This window comes from Mytilus trossulus, chromosome 3 (assembly GCF_036588685.1).
Source record: "Mytilus trossulus isolate FHL-02 chromosome 3, PNRI_Mtr1.1.1.hap1, whole genome shotgun sequence".
NCBI classification, from domain to species: domain Eukaryota; kingdom Metazoa; phylum Mollusca; class Bivalvia; order Mytilida; family Mytilidae; genus Mytilus; species Mytilus trossulus.
The window spans coordinates 73,514,312-73,534,147 of NC_086375.1; the positions used below are offsets into that span (position 1 = coordinate 73,514,312).

The window sequence follows — 19,836 nt, forward strand, 5'->3', positions numbered from 1 at the left end:
TGAAAAATAGGACAAGGTCAGATGAGCCATGCCAGGCAGGCATGTACAGCTAACAATCCTTCCAATACGACAAATACAGTTGATATATTGCTTATAGATTGAGAAAAACAGACCAATACATTAAAACTAAACACGGAGTAATGAACCGTTAAAAGAAGGTCAAGGTCAAATAAAACCTGTGCGACTACTACATAGATTAAAAATATTTCCATACACCAAATATAGTTGACCTCATGCATATAGTATGAGAATAACAGACAAAATATAAAAATCTTTTCTTTGACCACCTAACCATGAAAATGAGATCAAGGTCAGATGACACCTGCCAGCTTGACATAAATACACCTTACAATCATTCCATGAACCAATTATAGTAGACCTTATGCATACAGTACAAGAAAAACAGACCAAAACACAAAAACTCAATTATAACCACTGAACTATGTGAATGAGGCCAAGGTCAGATGATGCTTGCCAGTTGGACATGTACACCTTACAGTGCTTCCATTCACTGAATATACTACAACTACTGCTTATAGTACCTGAGATGAACTTGACCACCAAAACTTAACCTTGTTCACTGATCCATGAAATGAGGTAGAGGTCAAGTGAAAACAGTCTGACGGGGATGAGGACCTTGCAAGGAACACACATACCAAATAAAGTTATGCAGCTGGATACAATCGCAGAGGTCCAACCCTGAAGAGATTGGGCAAAAATGGCCACAATATTCACACTTGATACAGGTCTAAATTTGGATTGCAATTAAACAAACAAAATCTTTCCCTCAAGATATGGACATAATCTCAATTCAAATTTCCAATGGAGTTTGTAAACATAATAACCTATCTAAATATAGCTTTAAAGTTATATGAAACATCAAATTAAAAAAAGTTAAACTGGCTTTCAAAAAGAAGTCATTTGTATGCATTTCCCATAGGGCCCTATGTTAAACTAAACAAGAGGCTGTCACAACGACAGCAAACCGGATTTATTAGCATTTATTTGTGTCCTGGCAATATCACAAGAACCATTACTGATGAATGGAGAAAGTGAAGATCGTCAATATCAAATTTGACCTCCATTTTATCATAAATGTCAACATATTTTAAAATTTGAAAAGCTTAGATGGAATGGTTCATGAGTAAATGCAACAACGTGAATGGAAATGCTATTTTACGATCTTTCAAGAACTATAACTCCTGAACAGTAAAAGTGAAAATTGTCATTATTGAACTTGACCTCTATTTTATCATCAGTAACAACATATTAAAATTTCAAAAGCTTTGGTTGAATGGTTCATGAGAAAATGCACGGACACGACTGGAAACACCAATTTTCAATCTTACAAGAACCATAACTCTTGAACAGTAAAAGTCAAAATCGGCATTATTGAACTTGACCTCCATTTTGTCATCAGTAACAACATATCAAAATTTGGGAAGCTTTGGTAGAACAGTTCATGCGTAAATGCACGGACACGACTGAAAACTCCATTTTTTCAACCTTTCAAGAACAATAACTCCTGAACGGTAAAAGTCAAAATCGCCATTATTGAACTTGACCTTCATTTAGTTGTCAGTAACAACATATTAAAATTTTAAATGCTTTGGTTGAACCGTTCATGAGTTAATGCACAGACAACATTTTATTGCTGCCCGCCAGACCGCAGTACATCCCCAAATCAATAACTGACATTTTTGTCACAAAATCCGGTTAATAAATGTGTCTAAGAGACAACAACCGGACCATAGAACTAGAGGCTCTAAAGAGCCTGTGTCGCTCACCTTGGTCTATGTGAATATTAAACAAAGGAAGCAGATGGATTCATGACAAAATTGTGTTTTGGTGATGGTGATGTGTTTGTACATTTGAACATCTTACTTTACTGAACATTCTTGCTGCTTACAATTATCACTATCTATAATGAACTTGGCCCAGTAGTTTCTGTGAAAAATGTTACCAGTAGTAAAAATTTACAAATTTTATGAAAATTGTTTAAATTTGACTATAAAGGACAATAACTCCTTAGGGGGTCAATTGACCATTTTGGTCATGTTAACTTATTTGTAAATCTTACTTTGCTGAACATTATTGCTGTTTACAGTTTATCTCTATCTATAATAATATTCAAGATAATAACCAAAAACAGCAAAATTTCCCTAAAATTACCAATTCAGGGGCAGCAACCTAACAACGAGTTGTCTGATTCATCTGAAAATTTCAGGGCAGATAGATCTAGACCTGATAAACAATTTCACCCGATGTCAGATTTGCTCTAAATGCTTTGGTTTTTGAGTTATAAGCCAAAAACTGCATTTTATCCCTATGTTCTATTTTTAGCCATGGCGGCCATCTTGGTTGGTTTGGCGGGTCACGCCACACATTTTTTAAACTAGATACCCCAATGATGATTGTGGCCAAGTTTGGTTTAATTTGGCCCAGTAGTTTCAGAGGAGAAGATTTTTGTAAAAGTTAACGACGACGACGGAGGCCAAGTGATGAGAAAAGCTCACTTGGCCCTTCAGGCCAGGTGAGCTAAAAAAAACAACAGCAGAAGGTCACCAACAGGTCTTCAATGTAGCGAGAAATTCCCGCATCCAGAGGCGTTTTTTAGCTGGCCCCTAAACAAATATATACTAGTTCAGTGATAATGAACGCCATACTAATTTCCAAATTGTACACAAAAAACTAAAATTTAAATAATACAAGACTAACAAAGGCCAGAAGCACCTGACTTTGAAAAGGTGCAAAAAGGCGGCTATGTTAAACATGTTTATGAGATCTCAACCCTACCTCTTTTCCTCTAGCCAATGTAGAAAGAAAACGCATAACAATACATACATTTAAAATTCAGTTCAAAAGGGTTCGGAGTCTGATGTCAGAAGATGTAACCAAAGAAAATAAACAAAATGACAATAATACATAAATAACAACAGACTACTAGTAGTTAACTGACATGCCAGCTCCAGACTTCAATTAAACTGATTAAGTCCCTCACTGGGGGCCATCTTGAATGATAGATGGGCTACAAAGTAACAACACTTGGTCAGCACCTCATAAGGAACAAAGAATTTGAAAGCCTTTATTATCATTATCACTAAACTAGTATATATTTGTTTAGGGGCCAGCTGAAGGATGCCTCGGGTGCGGGAATTTTTCACTACATTGGGCCATAATAAATAATAGGTTTGTTTGCCCAAACGCTACCTACCCAGAAAAAAGCTGCCTACTCAAATTCTTTTATTGTCCTGATTTGAAGATTTTTTTTTTAATCAAATAGGCATGAAGACTTATAAACATCTAATACTTCAATTTCTTTTTTTGAAAAAAAAAAAAAATGCCTACCTACCTACCCATTGTCTCAACATTTGGGTAGGGTTTGGGCAAACCAAAACATTTTTAAGTGTGGCCTTGGTGACCTTCTGCTGTTGTTTTTTCTATGGTTGGGTTGTTGTCTCTTTGACACATTCCCCATTTCCATTCTCAATTTTATTTAACAATGCATCTCCAAAAATCAATCCCAACTTTCCTTTTGAGGTCATAAACCTTATGTTAAAATTTCATAGATTTCTGTTTACTTATACAAAGTTATTGTGTGAAAACCAAGAATAAACAGCTGCAACAATGAGCGCATGATACGCCTGACGTCTTGTGTGGAAGTTTTATGCAATAATCATAAATAATTTCTGAAAAAGTTTTAAGCAATAACCATTTATTGTTTTTGAGACACAGTGGGACATCTGAAACCCCCCTCCCTGTTGTTTTTTTTTCAAAAAAATAAATATCACTTAAATAAAATTTTGAATCAAACCAAAAAGTAAACAGATCTTTAGATTAATATAACAAAAAAATGTGTACAGTTTCAAGCAATAATCATACATTGTTTTGGAGATACGGTAAGACATGTAAAAAAAACTCCCCTTTTTTTTTACAAAATACTCAACTCAAAATTTCAGATACATCGTGACATGTAAAAAAACAAAAACTCCCCCTATTTTTCCCAAATATTCAAAAATTCAAACGGAATTTTGAATGATCACTAAAAAGTATACAGATATTGAGATTAAAATAGCTAAGAAATGTGTAAAGTTTTAAGCAATAATCAAGAAAGGTTTTTGAGAGACATTGTACAGTGCGACATGTGAACCCCCCCCCCCCCCCCCCCCCCCCCCCCCCCCCCCCCCTGTTTTAGTTACAAAGTGCCGTAACTCAAAAAGTTTAAATCTTATGTTCACCAAAAAATATACAGATCATTTGACCATCATAAGAAACAACTATATTAAGTTTCATGAAATTTAGATAAGTCTTTCTCAGGTTGCAGTGCAACTTGTTTACGCTGGACAGACAGGCAGGCGGACGGACATCGGACATTTGAATACCATAATACGTCCCTTCAAAATTTTGATGGGCGTATAAAAATGCTTATTTGGGCTCTTTTTTGCCCATAATTCCTAAACTGTTGGGACCAAAACACCCAAAATCAATCACAACCTTCCTATTATGGTCATAAACCTTGTATTTAAAATTTCATGGATTTCTATTAACTTTTATTAAAGTTAGAGCGCGAAAACCAAATGTCTTCGGACAACTACAACGACAATGCCAACGTGATACCAATATACAACAAAAAAAAATTCAATTTTTGCGGTTGTATAAAAATTCTTTGGTTTACTAATCACAGAAAATTTGTGACATACTGCGATTGCATTCTTGGACACAGCACATAACTCTTATAAACCAGAGCGGTTTTTGCCCTTCCTGTAGTTAAACTCTATTCCTAGTACAGATGGTGTTGTCATCATTGAGCAGCAAAATATATCAACATAATCATTTTAAATTACTCATAGAAATACTAAAACTGAAATTTGAAACAGAAAGTTTTGAATGAAACGAAATTTTTTAAAAACTGTAACGGAAATGAACAAAATCTGAATATCGTAAAATTTTTAAAATAACAAAAATTGGGGCGGGACGATTTCTGGGGGGCAGGTGGGGATGAAAATCTATCAAATAATTTTATTTGGCTTCATACACATGCTAACCCAAATATCCATGCTTCTTAGTTGATTGTTTACAAACCAGTGACAATCGTTTAACTTCAGTTTCAAAACACCACCATTAATAAGCTGCCATATTTTCACAACACTGTATGTTTGGAATTTCTGTTGATCAATTATACAAAATTAATGCGAAAAAATTGATAAATCCTGCACAGAAGACTGAGATATGTCAGTGGTCTCGCTAGCCCAAAATAGAAGGGCGCCGCGCCCTGGGTGCCTTCATCCGCGCCCTTCTGCCCTGACGTCTTTTTCCAAAATTATCTTGTGCCGTTTTGATAAAATTTTGTTTCATCGATTTCTGATCTCCAAGTTAATTACATAATTATATGACACCTGTGTGATTGCCCCCAGGTTAATCATGTCATTACAATCAATTACAATGATAAAGACTTCAAAGGTGTTAATAACTAGGAAATTTAATTAGGACAATGTTGTTTTTGTCATACTTTTGATGAATGTGTCAGCGAGTGTGTTAAGCTTGGGTCTCCAAGTCACAATGGAAGAGTGTATAAATGAAGACTTTCATGACCTTAGAATTGAATTTAAGTCATCAAAATAAAACTATTTCTTTTAATACAGAAATGCCTTCCATCTCAACTTGTTAGCGACAAGCACAGTTTTTAATTTATAACGCAAACGTGGTGGAAATTGATTTTGGAGTTACTTCCCCTGTTTTAGCTTATTACAAATTTGTGCTCTAAAAATATTATCTAGTTTCAAAAAAAGGAATAAATTACTAATTGAATATATAATAACATAATAATGTTACCTTAAAGATATTAACTGTCTTTGAACATATCCAAAAAAAAAATTGCGATTTCTACTTGATAATTATACCTTTAGCAATTCTTGTTCTAAACATTGTTAAATAAGTAATGCTCAATTAAGCAGGGTAGATGATACATTTTATATAGATAAAAAAATAAACCAACATATTTTATGATAATGGGTAGAGTAAAGTTAAACTGTTTAAACATAATATGATGAGGAAGATATACTATATCATTCATAACTACACAAACAATGAAATAAAGACTGTAGTTGAAAAGCATCTTAATTTTAAAAAAAAACCAAACATACACAGTAAAAAAAAAAAGAGATTCGTTAACTCGTGATACACACAGAAATGTAAACAAAAAAATAAGCAGTGCCTTTTCTTATCATAAAAAGTGCCCTGCCCTCCACTGGCACCCTGCCCCTTTTGATTTCTAGCTAGAGCACTGTATGTGTATGCATTGGTTCAGAAATTGGATTAACATTAGTTTTCATTGGTCACTCGTTATATGACTTTTAAGTATTCAAATAGAAAATGATATACATAATCATGGCTGAATTTAAATTGCCTTCATCAGCATTTTTAAATAATAACTTCTTAAAATAAATTGATAGCTGGTCACCTCAAGACAATATGACATTTATTCATACATAATTTAAGGGCAGTGTAAGGGAGGTAATTCAATTAATTCAAATTATTGTTGTGTTTGAATTAAGTTATAGTCTGGAATCTAGATTCTTTATACATAATTTAAGGGCAGTGTAAGGGAGGTAATCAAAGGATCATTCAACTAGAGATGTATGAAGTATACATACTTATTTTGCTTCTGGAAATCAACAAATTACAAGTAGAGTTTATTGCTTTTTTTAAATTGATAATTTTTATTAGAAAAGGGAACAAAAGTCTACAGTCTATCAGTACAAGAAGTAGAAGCTATGAAGAAATACTTATAGATGATGTTGATACTCAAATAAATACAAAGGGCAATGATACAATCCAATAGTTCTGTTGAGAAAGACTAACAAATCAATTACTCACCAATCGTTTTCCCTCATTTCAACTGATTTTTTCTTAATTGTGTATCTCTATGTTTCTTTCATTTTCTGTTAAATTTCACCTTTGGAGAAAATAGGTACATAAGAGTTATAAAAAAAATGTCAATTTATATAATAAGTTGTAAATCTGTATTGTCTCCTGGTATAACCATTCTTTCACACACATACATGTACACACTGTCCATATAAATACTTATTGCCTCTGTAACTTAGCTATTAGCTTATGAGAATACAGTAACTGAATCATACAAAGTTTGTACAACTTTCTGAAACTCCAATATGTGACACTGCAAATGTGCATATTTGTATATGTACTGAGGCCTATAAATAAATACTAACACTGCATATGGACTTGAGGATAGTGGTCTCATTTACAAAAATGTCACATTTTTTCTATTTTATATACAAGCCAGACCAGTTACTGCATGTTAATTTAAATTTAAATTTTTAAGTTGGATTCTGTTGGCCTGTAGACATGATTTTTACAGACCAGAGGGAAATTTTACAAGCCTGGGCTGATCATGGGCCTGTAGACATGATTTTTACAGACCAGAGGGTTATTTTACAATCCTGGGCTGATCATGGGCCAGTAGACATGATTTTTACAGGCCAGAGGGATATTTTACAAGCCTGGGCTGATCATTGGCCAGTAGACATGATTTTTACAGGCCAGAGGGTTATTTAACAAGCCTGGGCTGATCATGGGCCAGTAGACATGATTTTTACAGACCAGGGGGTTATTTTACAAGCCTGGGCTGATCATGGGCCAGTAGACATGATTTTTACAGGCCAGAGGGTTATTTTACAAGCCTGGGCTGATCATGGGCCAGTGGCAGTAGACATGATTTTTACAGGCCAGAGGGTTATTTTACATCCTGGGCTGATCATGGGCCAGTAGACATGATTTTTACAGGCCAGAGGGTTATTTTACATCCTGGGCTGATCATGGGCCAGTAGACATGATTTTTACAGGCCAGAGGGTTATTTTACAAGCCTGGGCTGATCATGGGCCTGTAGACATGATTTTTACAGGCCAGAGGGATATTTTACAAGCCTGGGCTGATCATGGGCCAGAATACATGATTTTTACAGACCAGAGAGTTATTTTACAATCCTGGGCTGATCATGAGCCAGTAGACATGATTTTTACAGACCAGAGGGTTTTTTTACAAGCCTGGGCTGATCATGGGCCAGAATACATGATTTTTACAGACCAGAGGGTTATTTTACAAGCCTGGACTGATCACGGGCCTGTAGACTTGATTTTTACAGGCCAGAGGGTTATTTTACAAGCCTGGGCTGATCATGTTGTTCAGTGTGAGGATTGGAGACTAGGTGATTTACATCCTACACAGTAAACTTGTAGGCTCTAAGTACATTTGAACAACACTTCTTTTTTTTAAAAGTCATAGGAAACCTCAAGTCAAAAAAAATTAATGCACATGTTTTTTATAACTCAATGGATAGTTTTCATTATAAAACTTATGTACATATACTTTTTTCTGAAGAAAATTCTTTAATTTATTCATATTTAGAAGAAGTTTACTTTATTTGAATTGCTTCCTTCCAGCAAGCAATTCCCCCCCGACATATTTTCCGCATGCATGGTGACCTCAGTGTGACCCATCGCGTAAAAATCCAGTGACCACAATTTGCATGGATGTCCTTAAAATAAACCATTATCTGTATTTACATGTTAAACACGTGCTCAATTGCCATGCTTTTATGTTTATTTTTCGTCAATTGTTGACAAACAGGTGACAATCGTTAAACTTCGGCTTCAAAACACGAACTTTAATTACCTGCCATATTTTCACAACAACACTGACCGATTGAAAAAAAAAAATGATTATACGAAATTTACACGAAAAAAAATATAAATTCGAGTACAGAAGACTAAGTTTATGATGTTTGTATGCGTTGGTTCAAGAATTGGAAGAACATTATTTTTCATCGGTCACTCGTTTCTTATGACTTTAAATATAAACATATTTATTTATACAAAGTGGATTGGAAACAAGTTTTTGAAACTTATATTAAGGCCCAAAAAAATATATGTCTGTTTCCTGCTTCCAAGGCAAATAAATCAGGGTTGGTAGGTCTGGACTTTTTATTTTTTTCTTTTTTTTTTATTTTTGCACTCCCTGTCAGATTTGCAGTTGGTTAATAAATGTCATGTTTGGTTAGGGTCCTGTACAAGGCTTCCAAAACGGTCATATATTCCAGTCATTTGTATAATGTCCATTAAAAGTCAGGCTGGGCAAAGCATGAAATGGTCATATACTTTTTAGTTTTCAAGATTTTTTCGGTCATTTTAACATAATTCACGATCTTTTTGGCCAAACTTTTGCTTTAAAAGCCCCACATTTCTGTCGTAAAAGTGACATGATGATTAATTACTATCAAAACAACCCCTACTTCAATACTTTCTAATTTTAATCAAGGCTAATTAGTTGTTGGACAGCTGAAAACTACCTGTTCAGGTGACAGGAAAACTATAATTTTCAGTACCCGACATCGGTCTATTCACAACTATTTTCGTACGATTTTTTACCATTGACAAGTCAACATCCGGTTTGGGAAAATGTGACTTTAAAATCTAAATAAAGTTGTCATTTTGCACAAATAAAGAGCTTAAGGCAGATATGAGCACACTGATGTGTACACTTTGAATGATGCACTGCAAATTTTAAGTTTACATCATAACATCGAATTCAAAAGTAAAGTTTAATATCGTTTTTATTTTAATCTAGACTAATGTCAATCATTGGGATGGCCATCTGATTACCATAATTGCCTTTTGTGACGTAGTCTTAGATATTAAAATATGGATCATAAATAAAATGTCCGGCTGGCTGGGAGCAGCCATTTTATTGTTTGGGCATAGTAAGATAAGGATCTGGAACGATTTTTTTCTCGGATTTGAATAAAAAGATCTAGGGTCGGGGGGTTTGAGCCAGGGTCCGTCGGGAAACAGGAAACAGACATATATTTTTCTTGGCCTAAGGTGGTACTCAACACTTTCACTAAAATAAATTTGGCTCGTTTAATTTTCATAAAATGTTGATAAAGTATTTACTTTGACCCTTTAACAAAAATATAAAAAATTCAAAAATTTTGAACCAACCGTTTTGTCAGAAAAATTACACTGGTTATATAGTAATGTAGTTTGACAAACACCAATTTTGATCATTGATTCCCTTTACAACACAACGTCATTACAAAGTTAAGCTGATTTTACAGAGTTATCTCCCTGTAGTGTTAGGTACCACCTTAATCCGTTTCCACATTGCGGGTGAAAGTACTGCCTTGAAGCGGCATTAGCCTGCTCTTTTTAGAAATCTACAAGGGTGTCTTTTATGTGCAAGAGATATGGCTCTCTCTTCACCTGAGTAAGCTATTTATCAGCCCCTTCCGACGGACTAGCATCATTTCTCAAGACCATACTCGCAAATGGTGTCGAGGCCTCGAGAAACATTTGAGATTGGATTTTACTGGCCATACATGTACATATCAAAACTTACTTGTGTACAGAGTTCAAATTCTTGACTTAAGAGTGAGGCCTTTCTATCATCTGAAAAAGCAGAAAATAAGATAAGATGCTATTAGCATTAATTAAAAAAAATCAAGAATGTAAGCTATTTGTTACAGAAAATTGCAGTTATACATTATGCCATACATTGTTCACACACACACACTTTTAATATGTTGTTTGAAACGAAGATTAATGAAACATTTTTCTTCATATACACACACCTATTGAATGTTTTTGAATTTTCAATGTGTACAGTTTGGGTTTGATTCATCTATAAAAAAAAAAAAAACTCATAAGACAACAAAATGCTCGGTGATTGTAGCAGCTCTATACCAACATGGAAATCGGGTGGAACCTAACCCGAATAATTCAGTCGTTATATTCCGCTGATCTACGAAGGCTACATTAACGCCTGAACGTCTTCCTCGATCAAGACCGTCAACCGGAAAAATCACACCACTATGCAATATGGGAATTTTGATTTAAATTGGCAGCTAAGGAAGGAGGAGTTCCAGATGTTAATTGATGTTAAATGATGTTAACTGATGTTAAATGATGTTAACTGATGTTAATTAAGTATTATCGGATTTGTGTTAAATGAACACACGTGTTTGGTAAGACAATTACAAGACAGTTGCGCAGAGACTCATTATACTGATCGCCGCCGATTGGCTCTCTCTCACAGAGAGCAGGCGACGCAGCCAATGATCATAAGGAGTTCAAGCCCTCGTGTGGGAGAAAATCGGACACGGAAAGGGCTTGAATTATTCCAGTTAGGTGGAACCCTGAACCTTTCAGGGTATCACTTTAGAAAATGTATATGGAAACTATATTCAAGCTTCAAGATGTCATATTTGACACAGCATAGGTTTCTGGGTGGTTTTTTGAATATGGATAAGTGAGGAATAGATGAATGTATATGGTATTTGAGTTTTACTTCATTCAGAGGCGGATTTAGGGGGGGGAGAGGGGGTCCTCCCTTTTTTGGGAAAAATTTTTGTTGCTTATATAGGGAATCACTGAAGCAAGACTGATATGGTAGGTAGTCAGTGGGCCCCACTTATGAAAATTTCTGGATCCGCCACTGTTATTGGTCTACAAATAAGATTGAAGTGTTTAAACATATTGGAAGTTTGGGTGATTGGGAGGGAAGAATTAAGTTCTTTTTTTTTTACATTGTTTAACTGTAAGCATTTCAAAATTAATGTTGATAATTATCTATCAATTTTAGGAATGAATAATGAAGTGGAAATGAAATAAAGAATAACATTATATCAAAGTTACATATTAATAACAAAATTAGACTTTAAAGAACTGACAGAAGATTTTTTTTGGGCATAATAGGATGATATTGAGGGATAAAACTGAGCATGACTTGGTAATTGTGGTCTATGGGATTGTAATTCTAAGTGGTTGGGATTTCTTAAATTATATTCGTGAATTTGCAGTTAGAATTATTGATATTATGAAAAGGGATACTAAAAGATGACATTAATGTTGACTGTTTTAGAGTGGATTCATGTCATTAAATGTGGTTCGAGCTATTTGTCTGCAATTTCTGGACATCACAAAACAAAGGTTCGGAATTTTTTACTGGCAAAATACAAATATCTGAAACCCCAATGGAAAAGTGTTTGATGTAAGAGGTCATTAGTGCAGAATCAGAGGTCAACAGCTACAGAATCCCAAATAGCGATAAGGTGTTTTATTTCCATTTTGTTTTACTTTTAGTTATATTCATTTTGTAGTACAAATTGAAAAAAATAAATCTAGTGCGATGTGGAAAATCAACTTTAAAGGAGGAAGATAAATTACAACATAACTTCTGTAATATCCAGATATACTGTACAATGTTTATAAGTTTTCTATGTACAATAAAATTTGGTCAAATTTGGTACTGTGCCAAAGTTTTTCATCACTAAAATGACTCATACTTTATGCGTATCAGACTAGAACCACTCGTTCCTAGTCCGCAAGTGTTAACTTTATAGGGACAATTTTATAATCAACAATTTAATACAAAACATTACCGTATGCAGCTCAATATGTGAGTATTCAAGTTTCATTTACTTGAGACAAAAAAGTACATGGAAATTTCGCGGGAAGACTATGTAAACAACACATCGTGGTCTCTCTCGTACGTCCAATATTTCCTTTTTTGTAGTGAAAGAAAGTGCTAGGAGACCATTAATTTTATACAAATAAGCGGATAAAAAAGCTGTCAGTTATATATACTGCCATTATATTTTAAATATGAGAAAAAGTAAAAAATATACCTTCGCGTGGTCTTTAAACATGGAAATTTCGTCAGCGGAAGTAACATACCACGTGATAACGCCAACTGGAGCACGTGGTAGTTACAGTCGAGAGACATGCTACATGCATTTTTTTTAGATTTACCAGAGACATATGTATTATATGTCTCTGGATTTACTGTATCACAATACAATATTGAATACATCAATAATAATAATAAAAAATCTTTGTTTCAATACTCTTGAATTATTAAAGCAAACATACAAAAATTTCTTGATTCCCCCATAATATTTCACTATTTTTTATTTGATTCCCCTCTATAACATTAAACATGCCAATATTTTAACATGCAAAACACTTCTATAAATTATCATGTTATTTCACGAAAACCGATTACAAATAAAATATTCTCAGTGGATTGTGTCCAAAAACATATTTGAGGGAAAATTGTCTTGAAAAAGGAATCTATAAATCTTTCAATGAGCCGGGCCTCTTCCATGACTGAATATAAGTAGGTATAGCAGCGGCCAGTGCTTTTGTAATGTCCTGATACACATTTTAATATGCACCCACCATGCCATATATAGCACCGTCCCTTGGTGTCTCTTGCAGTGCAGCTATATATATTAAGCCTACTCACAGTATTCTTTTTTGTTACTTTCTAGAGGTGTGCCTGAGACAAAGGGTTTATATATAATATGTGAAAACTGTTGTTTCTTATTTGTGTTTGTGACTATATATGTATACTGTACTATTGTTTATTATATTTGTAAAAGAATAATATTACAATGATATTATATTATGCTTCTTGTGAGCCCATTTTATGGAAATAAAGCATCTTCTTCTGTTTTCATTCAAGTTTTTTTTCTGACTTTTATTTCCTTTTCCTATATTGTGCTATTAAAGAAAACTCGATCCTAACTAACTTTTAACAAAGAATGTGTTCAAAGGGATGCCCCACTCCACTATCATTTTCCATATTCAGTGGACCGTGAAATTTGGGTATAATCTCTAAATTGGCATTCAAATTAAAAAGATCATATCATAGGGAACAAGGTTTGAAGTTGATTGGACTTCAACTTCATCAGAAACTACCTTGATAAAAAAGCTTTAACCTGAAGCAGGACAGACGGACCGACGGGAGAAGGGATGGACGGACAGACGAACGAACGAACGAACGCACATACCAGAAAACATAATGCCCCTCGACTACTATCGTAGGTGGGGCATAACATAACTTTTTGAAGCAGTAACAACACATTATTTATCAAGAGAAATCTGTTATGTGTCCTCCCTTGAATACTGTTAACATTAGGCCTTAATTATTGAAACATCATGCAGTTGAGTCGCCCAACTTTTATATGGATAGATCATGCTTTTAGCTTGAACAATTCAATTATTAATTTATTGTCACATTTCATTCATGAATGTGTGGTAGTAACCTCAAAATTTTGATTTATTAGCGTAAAAAGTTTTCAGGGAGTCAGAGGTATAAATTAAATGGACCCAAAGGGTGTAATGAAAACAAAAAGATACATTATAGTGGTGTTCATCATCTCAGAATCATCATGTGTATTAATGTTCAACTGTTTGAATACAAAACGTTTATTGGAGAATTTGTTGCTCTACAGTATACATACCCGTAGCCAGGGGGGTTCGGGGTGTTCGGACGAACCCCCCCTTGAAAACAAATAAGCACTGTTAAAGTCAATGTTCTGTTCGAATTGTGACTGTTTAAGTCGAGTTTGTGAGTCCAACGAACCCCCCCCCCCCTTTTGAAAATTCTTGGCTACGGGACTGGTATATGCTTTTATAATGCGGCATGATTTGTATTTTTGAACTAAATTTTGAACAAATCGCTGTTAATTTCGTTTTAAGTTATACTTACTTTCTTTCAAATTATTAAGCTGATTAAAACAAAACTTGGCAGAAATGCTTGTTAATTTAGTGATCAAAGTTAGTGAAATACAGGTATAACGACTGAATTATTTGGATTATAAAGCACGGCTATGGAGCTTCCAACCTCACTAAAGTCTTGTGATGTCTTACTTATATATTTATATATGAATGGTGTTAAAAGAGGGGGAGCAAGGGGTTTAGCTGTTATGCTGTTATGGGGCATTTTAATTCTTTGTTATCTGTTATTCTGAAAATATATTTGCTGTTACCTGTTATTGGGCTTTTAGTATTTTTGTTATCTGTTATTGTGATTATTGTATTTGCTGCTAACTGTTATTGAAAATTGGAATGTTAGCATTTTTTTGACAGCCAAGTTTTCGGTAGAAATTGAAGATCATTCATTGAACATTGCGGTCTACCACTACTAATATGTTGGTCCCCTATTCGGAGAAGGATTCCATTAACATATATACCCATCACAGAAGTTAGGTCCATGACAATTCAAGTATATCTTATGATTATCCTTTGTAATACATTCCATTTTTTTTGGAACATTTATTTTGAAGTATCATATATTTTTGTATGAGGATAATGTTCCTTGTTTCCCATACGAACATATTAAATTAGAACCATTTTTAATATGACAAAAAGGAAAACATATGGCTAGGAATATCTGACAAGGATCTCAATTAAGGACTAGGTCCTTACAACAAGTTAACTTTATATTATATGGTTCATAGACTCAGCTCTTTTCAAAACAGAACCAAATACATTGTACGATGAAAGTTCCCACCATGTTCTGGGTTCCGAAGCTGCACATAACTCATTACAAACAAAGATTTATTTCGTCTTCAAGCCATTGTCCCCCTACTAAACTATGTATTCTACTTACTATTAGACTTGGTACAAAAAATTGTTCAAATAAGGCCTTTAAAAATACTGGAATAAAGTACTCTTGGAGTGTCAAAATTGTTTCGAGGTACTTGATAAATTGCATGCTTGACATGCTTATAATTGGTACTTTTGATTTTTCTACCCTATATACAACTTTGCCTCATAGTCTTATTCAGAAAAATCCACACACCTCATTAAATGGGCATTTAAAAAAGTCAGAATGCGAATATATATATTCAAACTCTTTCAGGTCATTTTTCAGTACCAACAAACTAAAGAACTATGTCAATTGGACCTACTTTGATACCATAGCTGCCCTTGAATTTTTACAAGATATCTTTTTTTGTCTCTTTGACATATTCCTCATTTCCATTTTATTACACACTATTTTAAATTACCAGCATGTGTGCGTTTCTATAACTGTACAAAAATAAATGCTGAAAAAAAGTATTATATAACAAATAAACAGCTACGCCATGAGCGCATGATACATAATTCTAAAAACCATGTTCATAGAAAATGGAATTCATTACAAAGGATTATAAGTGCGAGGTTTGGTTACCAGGTTCAACCCACCATTTTTCCTTTAAAAATGCCCTGTACCAAGTCAGGAATATGGTCATTGTTATATTATAGTTCGTTTCTGTGTGTATTACATTTTAACGTTTTGTCGTTTGTTTTCTCTTATTTTTGAGTGTAAATTTACATTGCAATAAGACGTGTCACGGTATTTGTCTATCCAAAATTCATGTATTTGCATGGTTTTGATGTTATATTTGTTATTCTCGTGGAATTTTGTTTGATGCTCGGTCCGTTTCTGCGTGTGTTACATTTTTTGTGTTATGTCGTTGTTCTCCTCTTACATTTAATGCGTTTCCTCGGTTTTATTTGTTACCCCAATTTTGTTTTTTGTCCATGGATTTATGAGTTTTGAACAGCGGTATACTACTGTTGCCTTTAATTATACCCGTAATAAGAAATACTGGATTTGTCAAGGACCCGACTTATTTTAATATTTCATTTACTGTTATCTGTTTTTGTCCATTTTAATTCCTTGTTATCTGTTATAAGCCAAATCAATTTGCTGTTTTGCTGTTATTGTGACCCCCTTGCCCCCCTCATTTATTGTAACGCAAATCACTACTGAAACGAACATAACGAACGAGTTTTGGTATCTAAACAAACGTATGATTGAACCGAAGGAACATCGTCGTCTGAAAAGGGAAAACTGACAATAGGGAATGAAAAATCGTCTCTTTTGTCGTAAATTTTAGGATGGAGTTTCCTTTTAGAAATTGAAATGCCTAAATCTAAAATAATGTTACTGTACTGCTGATAAGAGTACAGTAACTTTATAGAGGAGCGGTGTCAGAGTCAAGGTCAACAAGTCAACAAGTATGAACAAATATATACAAAATACTATTTATTAATATAAATCACGGATAAAATCAAGCTGTACTACAATATTACAGGAATACATCTGCTATTACAGGGGTGCAGTTAGTGCCCATAGGAATACCTTCTACTTGTCGATACACTTTATCGCCGAAACGTACATGTATGTCGTCCAGGAGAAAATTTAAAGCTTCAATCATATCTTCACATTTCCAGTAAGTGTATCTAGCATACTTTCCTTGTCCTTTTCCAGAAAGATTTTTTGGAAGTGTAGTGAAGAGAGTAGAAAAATTCTAACTGTCAACAGAATTAAAAGGGCCATCAAGAGCATGTATTTTATTTAAAACCTCTAAAGATTTTGTAACACACCAAAAATAATTGATACCATTTTAGTCCTCATCGCCCGCCCGTCCGTCCGTCCGTCGTACCGTCCGTCTGTCAATCCGTCAGTCCGTCAAATCAATTTTCCAGACTGTTTTCTTCATGCTTCTAGATGTTTATTTGATATTTTGTGTATTGTTTTATCATGACAAGTTACAGGTCAACAGGGGCGTGTCCAGGATATCTGAAAGGGGGGCGTAGAATAAAAGCGAGGCGAAACAAATTTTGGACCTTTTTTTGGCTTAAAAAACATAAAAATAATAGAGAATTGCACTAATGTAACGGTTCCTGACTTGCAGCATGTATATTTTTTAGTTAAAGTGTCAGGGTGTGACATTGTTATGCTGAGTTCTCTCCATTAATTGTCTATGGTATATTAAAATGATTGGATGGATCTTAACAGCAGTAGACCAATAACGAGAAATTCCAACCTCAAGGGTATAAGGAGTTACTTAACATTTCAATTTCTAGGCCAGGATTTTATGAACGAGAGGCGTGATTACGGTTGAGGGTCCATGGGGAAGCTCAGAAGCTCCTGAATTTCAACAATTTAAGCATCAAAGATCATCAAATTATGAAGTAATCCCTCTATTTTTGATTAAGTTCGGGTTTCGTGAACGAAACACATGATACAAGACAAATAAACACTGAAGAATAAAGTTCTTTCGTTCTGAGTATTGCTTTAATGTGGAAATATACACATTTCTAGTATACATGTACCTTGACGCAAAACCTAAAATGAAATCCACAACAATGGATACTAATCGCATAGTCGAACACGCCGGACTCCGAGAAACGATATTACGGTTGATGATGACCCTTCAGATTGGGGAATCAGTATAAAAAGAAATCAGAGTAATATGTGTTAAATTAATGAATATGATAAATTGCCAGTATTCAATACAATACTAGCAGATTATAACAATAGTTTTTTTGGTTTTTTTAAAGGGTACGCCCATTACGCCCTTACCTGGACCCGCCCCTGGTCAAGTTCGATTTTCACGATTTTAGCTTTCCTCCTTGTTCAGTTAAAGCTCTTTCCCTAAAATTAAAGTTTTGATGAAATACTTATTAATTACTAGATTTATGTTCAAAGGGAAATAACTCATCTATTAAGTTATTAACAAATTTGTTGAAGACATTGAATTAAGATAAATGACATTTTGGATTTTCCCCCCTTTTCTTTAACAAATGTTAGAAGAATTAAGTGGTAGTTTTGTTTGTTATATTATGCAGTTATTTAATGTAGTTTAGACCACGACAAGTTAAAGATCTAGAAAGAGTATCATTCTATTACAACTTACAATGATTTTTCAAATTTATAAGCTTTATTTCAAAAATTAATAACAAGTTATTTTATAGAAGTAAGGGAGGTAGTTATAGGAGCACCGAAATATAAGTAGGATTAAATGTTGTTTTGTGCAATTTAGGTATAAATGTAATTAAGGTATAAATGTTGTTTTTGTGCAACTTAGGTATAAATGTTGTTTTTGTGCAATTTAGGTATAAATGTAATTAAGGTATAAATGTTGTTTTTGTGCAACTTAGGTATAAATGTTGTTTTTGTGCAATTTAGGTATAAATGTAATTAAGGTATAAATGTTGTTTTTGTGCAACTTAGGTATAAATGTTGTTTTTGTGCAATTTAGGTATAAATGTTGTTTTTGTGCAATTTATGTATAAATGTTGTTTTTGTGCAATTTAGGTATAAATGTTGTTTTTGTGCAATTTAGGTATAAATGTGTTTTTTTTTTGTTTTTTTTTTATCAATTTAGGTAACTAGTACGTGACATAATTTTCAGGATTTAAGAGTAATGCCTAACAACATTTCGCCAGTAGACGTACCGCCATGAAGTTATCTTTAGGCCTGGGGTTTAAGCTTATGCCTAATTTTACTTATTGCCACTAACATATATAAGGACCACACATCAGAGGTCTATATTTTAACAAGATTGCTTTCAAAAATAATTCTGAGCCATAACTACCACAATGTATAAATAATTTGATCTATATGCTGTTGCTGACTGGTATCATCAAACTAGCATAAGAGAAGTAAACGAAACCAGAGGGACATTCAAAATCAAGATCGACAATAAACTGACAGTGTCAATGTTAAAAAAAAGAATTAGACCAAAAGACAAACAGACAAACAGACAAACAATAGTACACAAAACACAACATAGAATGCTAATGACTGATCAACACAAACGCCACCGAAAACAAGGGGTGGTCTTAGGTAATACGGAAAAGGGTAAGCATATCCTGCTCCACATGAGGCACCTATATCGTGTTGTTCAAGTGAGTACAAATCCGGTAATAAGTCTCACGTTTAAAAAAAGGGGACGGGACGTTAGGAACATAATTATGTTACATATATATCGGCTGTCATCTGTTTAATGGATAATACAGTTAACCAACCAGTTATGGCTTCAAAATAATTTTGAAATCTTGGTTTTATAGCTTCCATGTGAGCAACCAGTCTCTATCATGGTAATCATAATATAAAATACAAGCAATGGAATATCGTAATAAGTGGAAGAAATGTACTCCATATGCAGGCACTGATGAATTGTTTCTAAATAC

The 19,836-nt window shown here is 34.0% G+C and overlaps 1 protein-coding gene across 2 annotated transcripts in view; it reads right to left on the minus strand.

Annotated features, from left to right (window-relative positions):
• LOC134712366 (forkhead box protein N3-like) overlaps positions 1-12,782 on the minus strand; it is a 34,372-nt gene extending 21,590 nt beyond the window's left edge. The window contains exons 1-3 of one of the 2 annotated variants that reach the window (XM_063573845.1): positions 12,705-12,782; positions 10,418-10,467; positions 6,877-6,955 (exon numbers count right to left, since the gene is read on the minus strand). In XM_063573845.1, the coding sequence (XP_063429915.1) occupies positions 6,877-6,893 (17 nt within the window). In that variant the 5' untranslated portion in view covers positions 6,894-6,955; positions 10,418-10,467; positions 12,705-12,782. Of the gene's footprint in view, positions 1-6,876; positions 6,956-10,417; positions 10,468-12,458; positions 12,587-12,704 lie in introns of those variants that run through there. The other variant, XM_063573846.1, reaches the window with a different exon arrangement.
• Between the last annotated feature and the right edge of the window lie 7,054 nt (positions 12,783-19,836).